Source organism: Triturus cristatus, chromosome 6 (genome assembly GCF_964204655.1).
Source record: "Triturus cristatus chromosome 6, aTriCri1.1, whole genome shotgun sequence".
Taxonomy (NCBI): Eukaryota; Metazoa; Chordata; class Amphibia; order Caudata; family Salamandridae; genus Triturus; species Triturus cristatus.
Genome location: NC_140589.1, coordinates 1,713,867,270 through 1,713,882,370, shown reverse-complemented (window position 1 = coordinate 1,713,882,370; position 15,101 = coordinate 1,713,867,270). Strand labels below are relative to the sequence as shown.

The following is a 15,101-nucleotide window of genomic DNA, read 5'->3' as shown; positions in this document are numbered from 1 at the left end:
AGGTGTAAGGGACTTCAATGGAAAGTACCCTCGCTCCCAGCATTACCTACCTGTGTGTCCACCACTTTGAAAGCATAAATATACTGATCCACAACACCACCTTAGGAGATGAGACAGTATTGTGGAAACAATATGCTGGTGATATATTGATAATCTGGAACAATGTGAACATCAGAAGGCTAAGAAGTTCCTAGATTGGACTAATGTGCAAAGCAATTTCCTGATGTTTACATTCATCATAGATACAACCACAATGACGTTCTTTGATGTGAATATTTTTCATGACAATACTTTGAAAACCGAAACACAGACTAGAATACCGTCCTCCGTTTTGACAGCTTACACCCTCTGCCTTTACAATAGGATCTACAGGTGGGACAAATTTTAGACAATACGTTGCAACTGGAGCCTAGGTGAGGATTTTGACAATCAAGCTGAACTACTCAGCAAGAAACTGAGAGAACAAAAATACCCTGAAAACATTGTCACAAGCTCACTTAAGAGGGCAAGGAACGACAATAGGGTCAACCTTATGGGACAAACGTGGGAAAAGAAGGACCACCAACACGCTGGTATGTGTGACCAAATATTCCCCTGTGTCTAATCCCATTAAGAAGTCAATAAATAAACATAAGCAGATCCTGAAGACAAGAAACGGACAGTTTGAGAAGCACCTGCAAACAAACGGACAACGGCAAAAGACTTTGGCGCTGGTGAAAGGTATTGTGCCTTTTAGCCGATCAGAGAGACAGGAGGCCGGAAATAAATTAGATGAGGCACGCAAAGACGCAGGTAAGCGCTGGGGTTCGGTCCGACTGTACGGCAGTAGCACAGGGAAGTCTGCACAGCCTGAGGTGATGTTTGGCTTTTGGGCCACAGGCAATTTGGCCGAGACATGGAGACGAAGCGCTTGGGGATCCTGTAGCTCTGGGGCATAACTGCATATGGCTCATAGACAATTGAATAAAGCGGACCCTTCCCCTGCATCACCAAGCAACATCCCTTTGCAGGGGGCCCCGCTCAATCTGAGACCAGGCATCTTGCTGTGGCCACCAGGCACTAAATATAGGACTGACACTCGTCAGAAGGGGACGCTATCTGCAGCAAACATCGCAACAATAACTGCAACCATATACTACAACCCACTGTCATTATGGTGTGCACCAAGGGCAGCCCGATATCCAGGGAGGTCTTGGATACAGTGAGACATTGCTTGAGGACCCTGCTGCCTTAGGACAAAACTGGGTCTGGAGTATATACAGTCGCTTGGAGCAGGCCCCTCCCATGCATGCCCTGACAGCATCCCTTGGTGGGGGCTCACACAATTAGAGACTGTGGAGCCGGAGTGCGGCCACACAGCAGCGAAGAGCGGACTGAGACTGGTCAGGAGGGGACACAATGTGCAGTGAGCAGCGCTAAAATAACTGCAACAGTCAAACATAGCCTTCTCCCATACTGCGGTGACTGCAAAAAGGAAAAAACAAAAAGGGGGGCCGTAGTTGCCAGGAGTGTGGGACAGCTGACCTAGGGAACAAGGGGGCGGCTCCTCCATTTTCTTCCTCTCAGTGCTCTTGGAGAGATTGCTGCAATGACAATAGCCAAGGGGAATTATAAGCGGGCAAGCCAGTCACAGCAGACCCGTATGGACCAGTTTATAGGCGCTACCAGAGGAAGTACTTGGCAGAATGAACAAGTGGGAGGCCAGGCGCAGCCGGCAACACTTCAGCCTGCCGACACCAACATCCTGGCAGCCACGGAAAGTTCAAAACACGCACTAGAACAAAAAATGGATTCCATCTCGATTGAGGTTAATCTACTGCAGACTTATTTGCAGAAAGTTGCAGAATGCTCCATGTCAAAGAAGGAAAAGGTAGAGAGCCAGACTAGGAAGTGACAGGTCTACAGACCTTGGTTTGGACGTTGATGGAGAAGATCCGGTTAGAGAATACAAATTATCAAGCGAGGAGGTGCAATCTCAGCTTTCTGAGATTTCCGGAGCGGGAGGAAGGTGATTAGCCAGAAGCTTTCTTAGAAAAATGGCTCACAGATATCATGGGCTCTGGAGTTTCATCAGCAGTCTTTTTGATAAAGTGAGACCATTGGGCGTCAGTTCCCCACCCTCCTGTGGGAGCATTCCCGAGAGCATTCATCGCAAAACTCCTTAATTACAAGCACAGCGACAGTGTGCCCGAAAACATGGAGACCCTCAGTTCGAAGGACATAACATCAGAATCTTTCCAGACTACACACACAGGGTGAAGCAGAATCTGCGCAACTTGAACACCAAATATATGCCCCTCTTTCCCCTAAACTAAGGGTGATGCATGGGGACAAGGCCTACTTAATCGGCCTGAAGAGGTGTGGGACTGATTGGAGATCCGACCTGGGTCGGCAGGCACGGGGCCGGTGGGGGATGCGCAGCCAAACTCTGGGAAAGTAGAAAGAAGCCGGCCCACGGGGTCAACGAATAGATGACGATTGGGAATCCCACAGCACAATGGCCGATCCGGTTTTACAGTGCAACCAGATGGCAGGTTGCTGATACGGACAGCATGGAGGGGATGGCAGGCTCAGACACCAGGGATCAGCCTCCCACTGAATGCAAGGAGGCTGGGCTGATTGCAAAGGGAAGCGCCTCACTGGGCATCATTTGGCTACACAGGCTCCAACGATCTGCGGGATGACAGGGCTGTACTCTGGACTGTATGGTAATGGGGACGCTGTTGCTCCTAAAATGCACTCATCACGACAGCGGGGACGTATACTGTAGTGGGGGAGGGGAGTGGGCTCCTCCTAATCTTACTTAGGTTTCATTGTTTACATTTTTCCCTTCAAGTGCCACACTACACATAAACCTAGGTACTCCAGGAGTACTCTGGCTTCACGCTCAGGGCCCAGAACATGTGGGGATGGAGATGCGAGGATTAGCCTTGCTCTTACGTATTGTTGGAGGTTGTTTCTGGTGGTGGGGTTCCGCCACTTAGTTGATGCTTGGTTTGGCAGAGGGAGGGTGCTACACGAAGAGGGGAGAGTTTTAGGCGACTTTCTGTAGCAGACTAAATGGGGAAACATCATACACTTACACTTGGAGGCATTTACCTTGGTGGGACAGTTCATGTTGCATGTTTAATGATATTGGCACTATTGAGGTATGGATGGGCACATGGACATAGCATGGGAGGAGCTGGGAGACAGGGGATCCTTGACCGTGAAGACCACTAACAAACGGATGGACAGGCTTGCCTCTCTTGGTTATCTCATGAGATAAAGTCAGGAAATGTTAATATTAACCTGGAATCTGCATGTTCTGCATGACTACACTAAGCGATTTAGAGTACACACATATAACACTACTGGGTGGCCACAGCATTTCTACAGGACACTAACCTAATGAATGCGGAGAAGCTTAAAAAGAAGTAAAGAGGCCAGCTATATGTTTCTACATTCTCAGCTTATGCTCGGTGTGGTGCTCTGGGTGACACTGGGGTTCCCTTTCAGCTTCAGGGAGGCTCATGTAGATGTCAAGGGTCACAAGCTACTAGTCACTGGTCAATTAGATGGTGGAGATGTGTCTCTCCTCAATGTTTATGCACCTAGTTGTGAGGATTAAATATTTTTTTCTAATGTGCTTGAACTACTTGCACCGCATACCACCACCCCTCTCATTTGGGCAAGCAATTTAAAGTGCATATTGAATGGGGCATTAGATAGGTCACTGTCGAAGCCCAACACTGAACCCGGAAGTCATGGCAAGACTGGATTTTGTACACATGATGAGAGCTCTCCACCCCACTGGCCAGGAATATACCTTCCACTCCACTGCTCACAATATGTATAGCAGACTTGATAGGCTATTACTTTCCCACTCTGTGAGGCAGCCTTGTTAATAAGGTAGCACATATGTGTCATTATTTGTTGAACCATTCAGGGGTCCTAATAGAGTTTGTCTGGGATAGAGAGCCATCGCCTATACCCATGTGGCGCCTCAGTCCCGAGGCCCTGAGGGACCCAACGTCCCAGGCTGAAGTGTAGGAGTCTTTAGAGCGCTACCTGGAAACAATCTGGGGGACCACAGGCACAAGAGCCACTAAGTGGGAAGCATTTAAGTTGGTGATCCGTGCAGAGTACATGACAAAAATGTACGGTATAACACGACATTTACACAAGGACTTGCACTAACAGAAGGAGAAATTAGCGAGGCTCCAGCATAGTAATCAGAAGGAGCATGCTAGGATTCACAAGTAAAAGACGAGACGGAGGGTGGGAGGGGGATGGGATAGGCTTGATGAATTTACCAACAGGGACTATAGGCAACCGCGCCTGGGGGAGGGGGTGGGGGGGATAAACCAGGTAAGTTAATGGCCTGGACGTTGAGCTGTGAACGTCTTCCAGGGATGATCATGATGCTGAAGGATGGAGGGGGAGCGGGCAGTGATTCAGGCAGCAATAAACACCATGCTCCTGTGAGATTTGGCCAACCTGTATCGTAGCACAGAGAAGGCTACACCTGAGATGCTGGAGGATTTTTTTTTATGCGCACTGCAGCATCCCATGGTTACAGGGAACCAATTAGCGGACCTAGAAAATTATCTGATGAAGGAAAAACTGTTTGCGGTAATGAAAGATATGGCTTAGTGTAAAACACCAGGCTCAGACAGGTTGATAACCTGAATTTTATTATGCCTATATGAGCAAGCTGGCAGATAAACCTTTGGAGGAAGCAACCAGTGATGATTCCAAAACTGAATTGGGATCCCGCAACCTGGGATCATATCGTCTGCGTCTATGATGAACACAGACGTGAAAATGTTGGCTATGCTCCTGTCGAAAAGACAGAGGATTAATTGGCTCATTGGTGCACGAGGATCAGTGTGGGTTTATCCCCTCCAGATGTACCCTTATAAACATCCGAAGGCTTACAAATATTCTGCACTACCGTTCAGAGTACTGCGGCAGATGTGGCATTGGTAACCATGGACATAAAAAAGGCATATGATATGGTGAGCTGGGACTACATGCAGGCAGTTCTCACAAAGTTAGGATTGGCCAAATGTTTTTAGGGTGGGTAAAACTGTTATACAGTGGGCCAGTGGCTCTGGTTCGATCAGGTGGATATATGTTGGAGAAATCGGGCACTGGGAGGGGTAACAGGCCGGGCTGCCCCCTCTTGCCTCTCCTATTTGCGTTGGCCATGGAGCCCTTGGCAGAGCATTTATGCGCTACGTTGAGGGACTGGGGGTCTCCAGATTGAAGCCAAGGTGCATTCAGTCTCGCTCCACACGGATGAAGGGTTTCTGTATCTGTGGCAGCCTGAGATTGCGGTGCATTGGATACTACACCAGCTGGGAAAATTCAAAAGAATTTCTGGCTTGAAGGTGAACCCTGACAAATCATTGGCCTTCCCACTGGCCAGTTTGGCTGACATGTTACGAGAAACAATACCCGCGTTGGGGCTGAGAAGCGAAACGGACAACTTCCGCTATCTGAGCACAGCAGACAAGCAATATAATTATAGCATAGGGCAGGTGATCTCAGCCCTTCAGGGTTCAGTTTCTTTTTGGACCAAACTCCAGCTGTCGGGTGCGCGTGATTGTGCCTCAGTGCCTGTACGCAATGCAAGATGCGCAAAGCGAGATACCATAGAACACATTTATGTGGCTAGTCTTTTTACTGCTCTGGTCAGGGCATGCAAGAGAAGTAAAGTGGGACTCCATGTCTTGAAGAGAAATTTGGATGGTGGACGGCTGGAGCTTCCAGACTGGAATTGTATTATCTAGCAACGCAACTGCGACATGTGGCCAGCTGGTGCACACAGGGAAATAATAAGGAAAAGTGTCTGCTGGCAAGCACTCCCGGAATGGAACATTTGCTGATCTGTTTAATAGCAAGTCCACGGCGAGGTAAACAGAGCCCACATGTGGTTCGATTGGTAGTGAGGGCAAGGGGGGTGGGGGGGGGGGATTACGATTAAGGTGGTGGCGTGCAGACCCCCTTTCTCTCGCAGCTGCCGATAAGGTGGCTAAGGCCCTTCATAGACATTGACAGGAAAATGACCGCGGCGCAGAGAGGGAGGGTGTGATACGCTGCGAGATCTATACCCAAGAGATTGGTGCATTACATTCCAGAATGCTCAAGAATGTTTTGCAATTGGCCCAGGTCAGATGCTATAATTTGCCAAATTAACAAAAATATTCAGAGAAATCTGGGTCTGGGTCTAACGAAATAGTGGGTACAGAGTCAATATAAATAAATTGCAATTCCACACGACATCTATATGATCATCTGCCCATGTGGACTGCATTATATAGGGTAGACATGCAGAAAAATGTAATCAAGAATTGGAGAACATAATGGTAACACAAGATGCAGAAGAGTTACCACAAAAATGGCTAGTCATTATATAGATGAGGGGCAAACCACTGAAGAGTTCAAGTGGGCGGTAATAGAACAGGTGGCCAATGTAAAACAAGGACCCAGAGTTATAATGGTAAAAGAACGAATATGGGTATATATGTTAGCCAGTAATACAACCGTGCTGAATGATGAAATCCAACGGGGCATGGAAACACTTAACACATAGGATCAAAACAAAGACAACACACTTCTGACCACACACCCTACATGGTGTAGCGTGCTACCCACGTAAGGAAGCACTTTGGGATACTAAGTGTACAAATATGTGTACATTTTGCCATACATTACAATGCAATACAGGTTAACGGCTGCAGGTTAAAGGCTTAACTGAAATATACAAGGACACTGAGAAAAACACTGAATTGCAAAGGACAAAATACTAGATATGAAGCAGATAATTTTCAGGTTGCTCCGAATAAGACTGGTTTACTCCACTCTATGATTAGTTTTTCCCCCATCTGTGTTGCTAAGATGCCATCCATTGTCGGGCACGATTATCGACACATATCACAGCCACAGGCCCAAACAAACTCAAACAAACTTGAAGAAAGTCAATAGAGAAATAATGATCAATAAAGAAAATCAGCCACTAGCAGAGCACCCACTACTCAGACAACAGAATTTGCAATCTGGAGCTCGTCAAAGATTAACACGCAAGGACGACATTAGGGGCCTATAGAAGGGAAGCCAGTTAAATCAATCAAAAGGTTGTTTATTTCGGCCATGTTGGCCATAAAAGAATACAAGATAGAACATAACATAATAAAAACATGATTAAAAACCATTTACATTTCAAAAGATGAATTTCATAGGAACATTGAATGTCTTTATAAAAAGATAAATGCAAGTGTATTTAATCATTGACATTCAATGTCAATTAATTGGCGCCGCTTCAACCACATAGCTAACAAGAACTTGGAAAGCGCAAATACAATGGGACTTGATGAATCGGACTTGAGAATTCTAAAAGCAGATAAACTGTTTTTAAAGCCAAGATTTTTACAAAGAGGAACCAGCCAGTGCCTCCTGGATTTGATGTAAGCAGGGCAGAAGAAGAGAACATGAAGTATCACAACTACACCCGGGGCAGGACTTATTTGCTGTAACTGACCAGTTGCTAGTAAAGGCTTTTAAAGCTAAAGTGCCATATCTCCAATGTAAAAAGAGTTTCCTCGCCTGGAGCGGAAAAACAATATCCATAAAATTCTCAAAGAAATAGGAATTTTTAACAATTAGAAATGATTTAGTCAGGGTACCAGTATTAGAAGCACAAATAATGGAATTCAAGTGTTTTTCCTTGAAAATCCGAGTAAGCGACTTACGTGAGACTTGGCAACAGGAACTTTCCGGACTATCCCATAAGGGCGATAAGCCCAATCTAAAGAATTCATGTTTAATAAATGCCAACCAGGGGATTTTCCCAGAGCTACTGTAAGTTAATATCTGCTTGAGCTCTTGCCTGTAATATGACAAATCTGATGTTGCCCATAGCCTGCACCAAAACCTTAAGGGCTTTAGTGCTAACTCGTCTTCTATTGGTCCTAGTCCCAGATCTAACCTAAGGGGGAGAAGCGGAGTGCCCGCAGCTGCCTAATAAATTTAGTTTCAATTTTCGCAATGGCTGAACCACTTAAATGCCCCCACAACTTCCCACCATAAAGGGCTGCAGCCCTTGCTTGGGTCTTATAAATCTCCTGGCTGGGCTCACTGGCTTGTATGTCGATGAGTTTGAGACCTTAAGAATACCCCCCGCCAGCTGTGACAATTTCAGTTGTGATTTGACCTGTTGCAGACCCCAGGAGAGATTCTCTTGAAGAGTAACCACCCCCCCCCCCCCCAAGTACTGAAATGTCGTAACCCTTTCCAGCCTTACGCTTCCTAGGGTCGGACTAGCACGAGTGGCAGCCAGCGGATTAAATATCATAAATTTTGTTTTGTTGACATTTATATCCAGACCACGACTTCGACAAAAATCTTCAAAGCCATTCAGTATGCGTTGAATTCCCATGGGGGACTTAGAAAGGAGGAGCGTATCATCGGCGAACATGATCGCCGGAACCCTCCTACCTGCCAACCTTGGGGCATCATTGTTTGGTACATTATCCAGATGAGCAATTACACCGTTGACAGAGGCAAAACAGGGTTGGTGCAAAGACACAACCCTGTCTCACGCCTCTGCCAACCAGGAACCTTGATGACAATGCCCCATTCCTGCCACATCTAACCTGGGCAAAGTTCCCCTCGTGTAATCTCATCAGTACCTGCAGAATTTGTTGCAGGAACACCAAGATTGTTAAGGACCCCCCAAAGTTTGTCCCGTGGGACTAAGTCAAATGCGGACCGTAGGTCCACGAACACCATGTAGAGGCTGCCACCCTCAATCTTTACCGTTTTCCAGTATAATAATATCAGGCGAAAGATCTGGTCCATGGTGGACGTGTTCCTCCTGAACCCTGCTTGGAGAGGAGTTAGAATGTCATTTTCCTCTGTCCACGCCAGCAAACGATCCAAGACCAACCGTGCAATCATTTTTTGCGGGACATCTATGAGGCTATTAGGCCTATAATTGACTGGGAGCAGGGGGGAGCCCTTCTTAAAGATCGGGACAATCTCTGCTCCCAGCCAAGTATCTGGAACTTGCATACCTCTGAGGATTGCATTGAAGAGGATGAAAAAATAAGGGCCCCAAATCCCTGGTTGGTGCCTGAATAAGTCCCCCAGGAGTTTATCCAGCCCCGGAGCCTTACCCACAGCAAGATTGCCAATCACACGAGTTACCTCCTCCAGGGAGAATTCTAGTACCTCTGGGCAAGTGGATGAAACTAAAGGTGCCAGCACAACATTGGTTGATTAACTAAATATAGGGCTTCAAAGTGTGCTTCCCATGCAGTTGAAGTAATGTTAGTTTCTATTGCTGATCTGGGTTCCCCCGAACCTGTACTAACTAATGACCAGAATCTACGAGCGTCCCTAGCTTCAAGAGAAGTGGTTAGGTTAGACCACCTGTCCATGTCCCACTCTTTTCTTGCATTGGCCATTACCACCTTATAATGCGATCGCAAGTCCCTGATCTGGGATTTGCATGTTGCCGATTTAACTGCGACAATCAACTCCGACTTAGCCTTCCTGCAAGTGGAGTTGTACCAGGACGCAGCTGGTATTCTTTTCCTCTTTACTGAAGCCAGGGGATTAAGAACTTCAGCTAGATTGGAAACTAAGGCCGAATGAATAGACCTTAGCTTTTCGTTATAATCTGGGCTATGGACCTGAGTCATTAGGACCTCAACCTCCATAAGTCTAGGGAGGACAATATCATATAGTTTGCCTAAATCATCTCGTGATTGTAATAGTTTACCCCATTTTACCCTACGTCTATTGTTAGGGAGCAACAGCCCTTCATCTGGGTCGTTCAGGTCCAACCTTGAAATTTCAGTTGGACCTAAAGGTTTCATTTCCAAACATAATGCGTTGTGATCGCTATCTGACCTTGGGATTACCCTGAAGTCAACAACTCTAGACCACAACCTTGTTTCAACCATAATATAGTCCAGGCGTGATTCTTGGCCCCTCTTATTAAAGGTACAGATCGACGGAATGTCGGACGGTGAACGCCCGTTGCAAGCCCTTAAGGAGTTATTTATAGTAAGGGCCAAAATCTGGGTCACCAACGGAGACCATATCTTTGGGCGGGGGTATTGGCAAAGTGGAATAGCTCAATAGTCGTCCTCTCCCATGAGCGCCCCTTCGTCGATTCCCAGGAGGGGCTCATAATGACAATTCACATCACCAGCTACCAAGAGGTGGCGGTCGCCTAACAGTGAGCTAAGAAAATTAGATAGTACATCTATAGTAGGCGACTCAGAAGCCAGACTTACAGGGCGTGAATACACATTCACAATGGCTAACTTGAAAGAATTGGGCCATTTGATGATTATACATTGAACATCATCGGAGTATGTAAACAAATTCTCCGCCGTGCAACCCAGATGGAGTGCGACCCAAATAGTGAGACCGCCCGAGGGTCTTCCTTTAACTCCACACCTAGCAGGAACATGGTATGTGGCAAATCCCACTCTAAAATGTTCTTCCCTGGCCCAGGTCTCCTGGAATAGACATACATCGTATTGGTCCACCAGGGCCCCCCACTCTGTGCAGTGTAATTTTTACGTCAGACCTGCCACATTCCAAGATAAAATTTTCAATGGCTTCAGAGGAATAACATTATTATCGATTGGATCACTACCAGTTACATCACCACCAATTGCGTTGCTGCCCACATGTGCTTCTCCTACGATATTCAGTTCTGGGATCTGTACTATGGAAGGCAGCACTTTTCTCCACGGTACCTCGGATATCAGCAACATGTTGGACGCCTGCAATTGGATAGCAGGGTCCTTGAACATGGTAAATGAACCAGTGCTAAAGGGCTCTGGTATTCCATCTGAGTTTAAAAAACTCAGATATAGGGTGGGGCAGGAAGTATTCAACTCGGTGTACCGTTGTCAATCCACCATTTCCAAGTTGCTAGATCGGTTATGCATGGGTACATTACACTGATCAACTAATCGCCTCTGCCATCCCCTGTCCGAATTTCCTCTTCCAGGATGTGTTACCCAAGGCCATCCACCTCCACGATCTAGTGATTCAGGATAGAAGAATGACAGAGGAAGGGAATGGATGGTTGACCCACTGATATTATGACTCCAACTACAAATATGCTCCACAGTACGGGGAGCCCTAAAATTAATCAGCACGCAATCACCTGTGATAGTTTTGGGTCTGCAGCCCACCCAAGAAACCCTACGTACCATCAAAATCTCACTAATAATGTGGAGGGGTAATGTCTGTTAATATTAAGCCAATGAGTTACTTTATTTTTTAGTGATGCAAACGATTCCTGAGTTGGGTTAGTTATCTCGGGGATCCCCGCCAGTACAACCAGATATGGACTAGTTTCCGGCGGTAAATCAATTCTAGTGGCCCCCTGAGGACCCACCTGAGCCGGTGTCTGCCTAGCTAAGTATTGGGGTAATAGGGGCGTGGAATCAGCCCTTGTTGGAATTTGGACTTTATTGACATTTGAGGAGGGCAGCTCTAATTGGGGCTGAGTATGATCTAAACCAGCTCCTTCAAGCACAGGATTAGTTACAATATTATCCACTCGTGGACCAGTTGACTTTGTGTCGGCCAGAATGCCACGTGAAGCAAGTTCTAGTTGAGAAAGCTGGTACTCAATTCGGCCAAGTCTCACTTCTAGTTGTCCAAGTGTAGATCTCCATAGGGCAGCCAGTTTTGTAAGCAAAAGATCCTCTGTCGTTAATGTTCCACTGGTGGGCTGGGCGGCATCAGCCTCCTTCGACCCTGGGCTCGATACGGTTGATGTTGACGGGCCATGCCTGGTCGAGTCACTAAGGACATTGCACCCATTGGTGGCTGGTGTTGCAACGCTATCGCCCGACCCTTTGACCAATTTCGACTTCCTAGTACGAGATAAATTTGTGGCTATATACTTCCTCTTGGATTTTGACTTGGCACCTATGTGACTCTCCCTAGGGTTCCGGATTCCTAGGTTCTCCGCAGAGCTGGCCAGAGTAGGGGCATCATTGTCCTTTAAGAGCTCCGTTGTTTTTGAACTCAGGACTGATACTGTAATCTCGTTGTCTTGGGAAGAGGGGAGGGTTTGGACAAATGCCTGGGCAAGAGCCAAATTAATGCAGCCGTCGTGCTCCAGTGAGCGAGCGGCGGCAAAGTGACCTATTGAAGAGCGTTTGGCCATAGCAAGATCTTGCGACACTTGTCGCTCCATAAGGGTTATCCCTCGCTGAATTGGCCCTAGTAATGAAATTGTCCAGAGTTCCTGTTAATTGGCCTCTAGCAGCTGAAGTTTTGTTCCTCAAATCGCGAGCCATAGTGATACTAGTGAGAAGTGTTCGCTCGCTTGGTTTTCGGACTCTGCAAAATATAGAGTACGTACTTACATCAAAGAAAAGAGGGATGGCCCGGTCCGGTCCGGTCTTTCTCGGGCTAAAACGGGCCCGGGCTTCGCCCAGCGTGCGCCCGCGCGCGTCCCGCGAAGCAGGGAAAAAAATTATATAAATATCTGTAGGTAAAGGGCGGAGACACAGGAAGAGGACACAGCTGTGCTGAGAACCGGGCTGCTGGTCCTCGCAGTCCCGTGTGCTTCAACAATCCACAAACACCAGGCAAATCCAACTGCTGCTAAAGAAAAATGTGCCATGGCAACATCAACATGTGGTGAGTATACTATTTATCATAACATGTCAGCATTCATAAACTCTGGGGAGGAAGAAATGCTTCTTACAAAGGAAGGCAAGACCTATCACAATATATTAAGGATTAACAAAAAATGACCAAACGACAGAACCAGTGGAGTATATCAACAATAAACTGCTCATTCTAGCACCTTCGCTAGATCTACAAGTTAATCCTTGCTACCATTCAAAATAACACAGGCTGCAGCAGCACCAGTACCAGAGAATAACCGAAATCAGGCTACATTTGATAACGGCATAATGTGATGTATGTTGATTTTTAGACGGGGCAGATATATTTGAAAAACCTCTTGAACTCCAAGCTGGTGCCAGGGATTCGTCATATCTGTGCCCCAGTGCAGTGTGACAACCTTGAGACAGCAGCAGCGCCAACACCCATTCACGGCAAGCTTCGCTATATGGAGCAGCAGTCTGTAAGAGGGGTATGGGTGCAAATGCAAAAGATTTCGCACTTAATCAGCTGATACTGCGCACAGCTGGGGCTCAAAACGTATCAAAGGAAACTAAAGCACATGATCATCTTTTGGGGTATCTTGAGCTGAATAACAAGTGTTTGTTTCCCAACTAAATCGCACTCCCTTATCAACTTCTGAAAGATGAAAGGCTGAGTGGAGTCAAAGGGATTCAAACCCGTGACCATGCCATTAAACACATATTCCCGGAGTGAATGCTTTATTTCCCAGAACCACCAGAGCAGACTACATGAGGACTATCCATTTTTGTGTGTTGTAAGACTTACAATACCCATTTATTCAGCCTACTATATTTACAACTCTCGTCATTTATTTGATTAGGAAGAGACCGGTTAGCGCGTTTAAAGCTAGATACTGTTGTTAAAGGTTAAAATGTTTCCTTGGTATATTTCTTAAGAGCACAAACTTCTTTGGCGATTGGGCTTCGAGCTAAAGAGTAATGTTCTGAAAGTATGGGTTATGTGACTGCAGACCTGGGCTCAGTGTGATGGAGTCGTCACACAGTACCCCTATCCAGTGATCGTACGGCTACTACACTATCACGCACATGGGCCGACCCCCGCTTAGCCTAACCTACTCATAGATCGCCACAACTTACCCTCTGATTGAGGAGAGCTGGGACGTTGGCTGTCCAGCTCCAGAGCCATCATCGCTATTACAGGTATAACAGTTACTAAGACAGAAACAATCTCTCACTGGATCCTGGAAGTGTTGGCTGGTTCACGTGCGCTTGTAGTGGTGTTTCACAGAGTACACAGGGAACAACACCGCGTAGTACTTCTTCTATGTTTATGGGGAAGTAACGCTACCACATTGGCGGACATGTTGGTTTGTGATACGTGTAGTCAAATACTTAGTGATCAATATAAACAATCCGCTATGGGGGAGACGTAATAATACCAAAGCCAATCGTTGCTGCGCCTCAGTCGAGAGTAACGCGTCATCCAGATCACGCACCTACCTCCGAAAACTATGTTTTTCAAAAGATTTAACATGCTGATTTTAAAACAACACATGGAGAGTGGTGAATTTAGCGGCCATTTTAGAATGTTCTTTACTGCTGGTTAGTGTCGGAACAATCGTATGTTGTATGCGGGTTCGGTTGACTGAACTAGACCGTGCGTTGAAATACATGTATGTAGTTTAAATTGCTCTCGCTATATTTTTAAGATAGTTTAAAAAAAATCTTTATTTCACAAGCGTAAGCGTAAATTGCAAAGCTAACGACATTTCAACCTCTCATTTAACTGCAAATGTTCTCTTGATCACATTACATGTTATGCTGTAAACCAGCTGTTCGAAACGACGCCACTTAAAAATGGCCGTATCATTTCTATTGAGCAACAGGGACGTCTATCTTAATTCAGCTGCAGCATACGGCATGGGTTCGCGCCTGCACCTTCCCGTGGCTATGTGTTTCCCCTTTCCCATGTATCAAAATAAACGCTGTTCAATCTGAAATAGATGTCAAATTTTAAGTTTATGTGTGACAAATGTTCTGGATTTGGTGCGCTTATGTGTGACATTAAAATGCATTATGCATAGCTGCCAGGTTTTTAGACTGCTTATGTGTGTCATTTCAACAGTCCTGCCGAGTACCACGCATCAGGCGTTAGACTAACGCATTTCAGTGTGGTGCTCCGCATCACTGTACTGAAATGCATTGTCACGCATGATTGGTATAGCACCTCAGCTATCACTGAAGCTGCGTTAGCGCTGCCTGAAAGTGTTAACTGGCGACGTCGAGGTAGTGCCCTCGGACTACTACTGAGACATGGCTCGCATTCTGACAGGTTGTGGGGCACTGCCTTAAGCCCCGGGGAAGCGGAGGTCAGGTGCTGCAGGACTGCCGGAGTTAACTTACGGGAGCCGCCACTTTGCGCAAATCATCATGACGCGGCAGCGCTGCCCGCAGTCAGTG

The 15,101-nt window shown here is 46.5% G+C and overlaps 1 protein-coding gene across 1 annotated transcript in view; it reads right to left on the bottom strand.

Annotated features, from left to right (window-relative positions):
• RRP15 (ribosomal RNA processing 15 homolog) overlaps window positions 1-14,114 on the bottom strand; it is a 167,564-nt gene extending 153,450 nt beyond the window's left edge. The window contains exon 1 of the mRNA XM_085612936.1: window positions 13,779-14,114. Within this exon, the coding sequence (XP_085469062.1) occupies window positions 13,779-13,830 (52 nt within the window). The 5' untranslated portion in view covers window positions 13,831-14,114. The remainder of the gene's footprint in view (window positions 1-13,778) is intronic.
• Window positions 14,115-15,101: the final 987 nt, after the last annotated feature.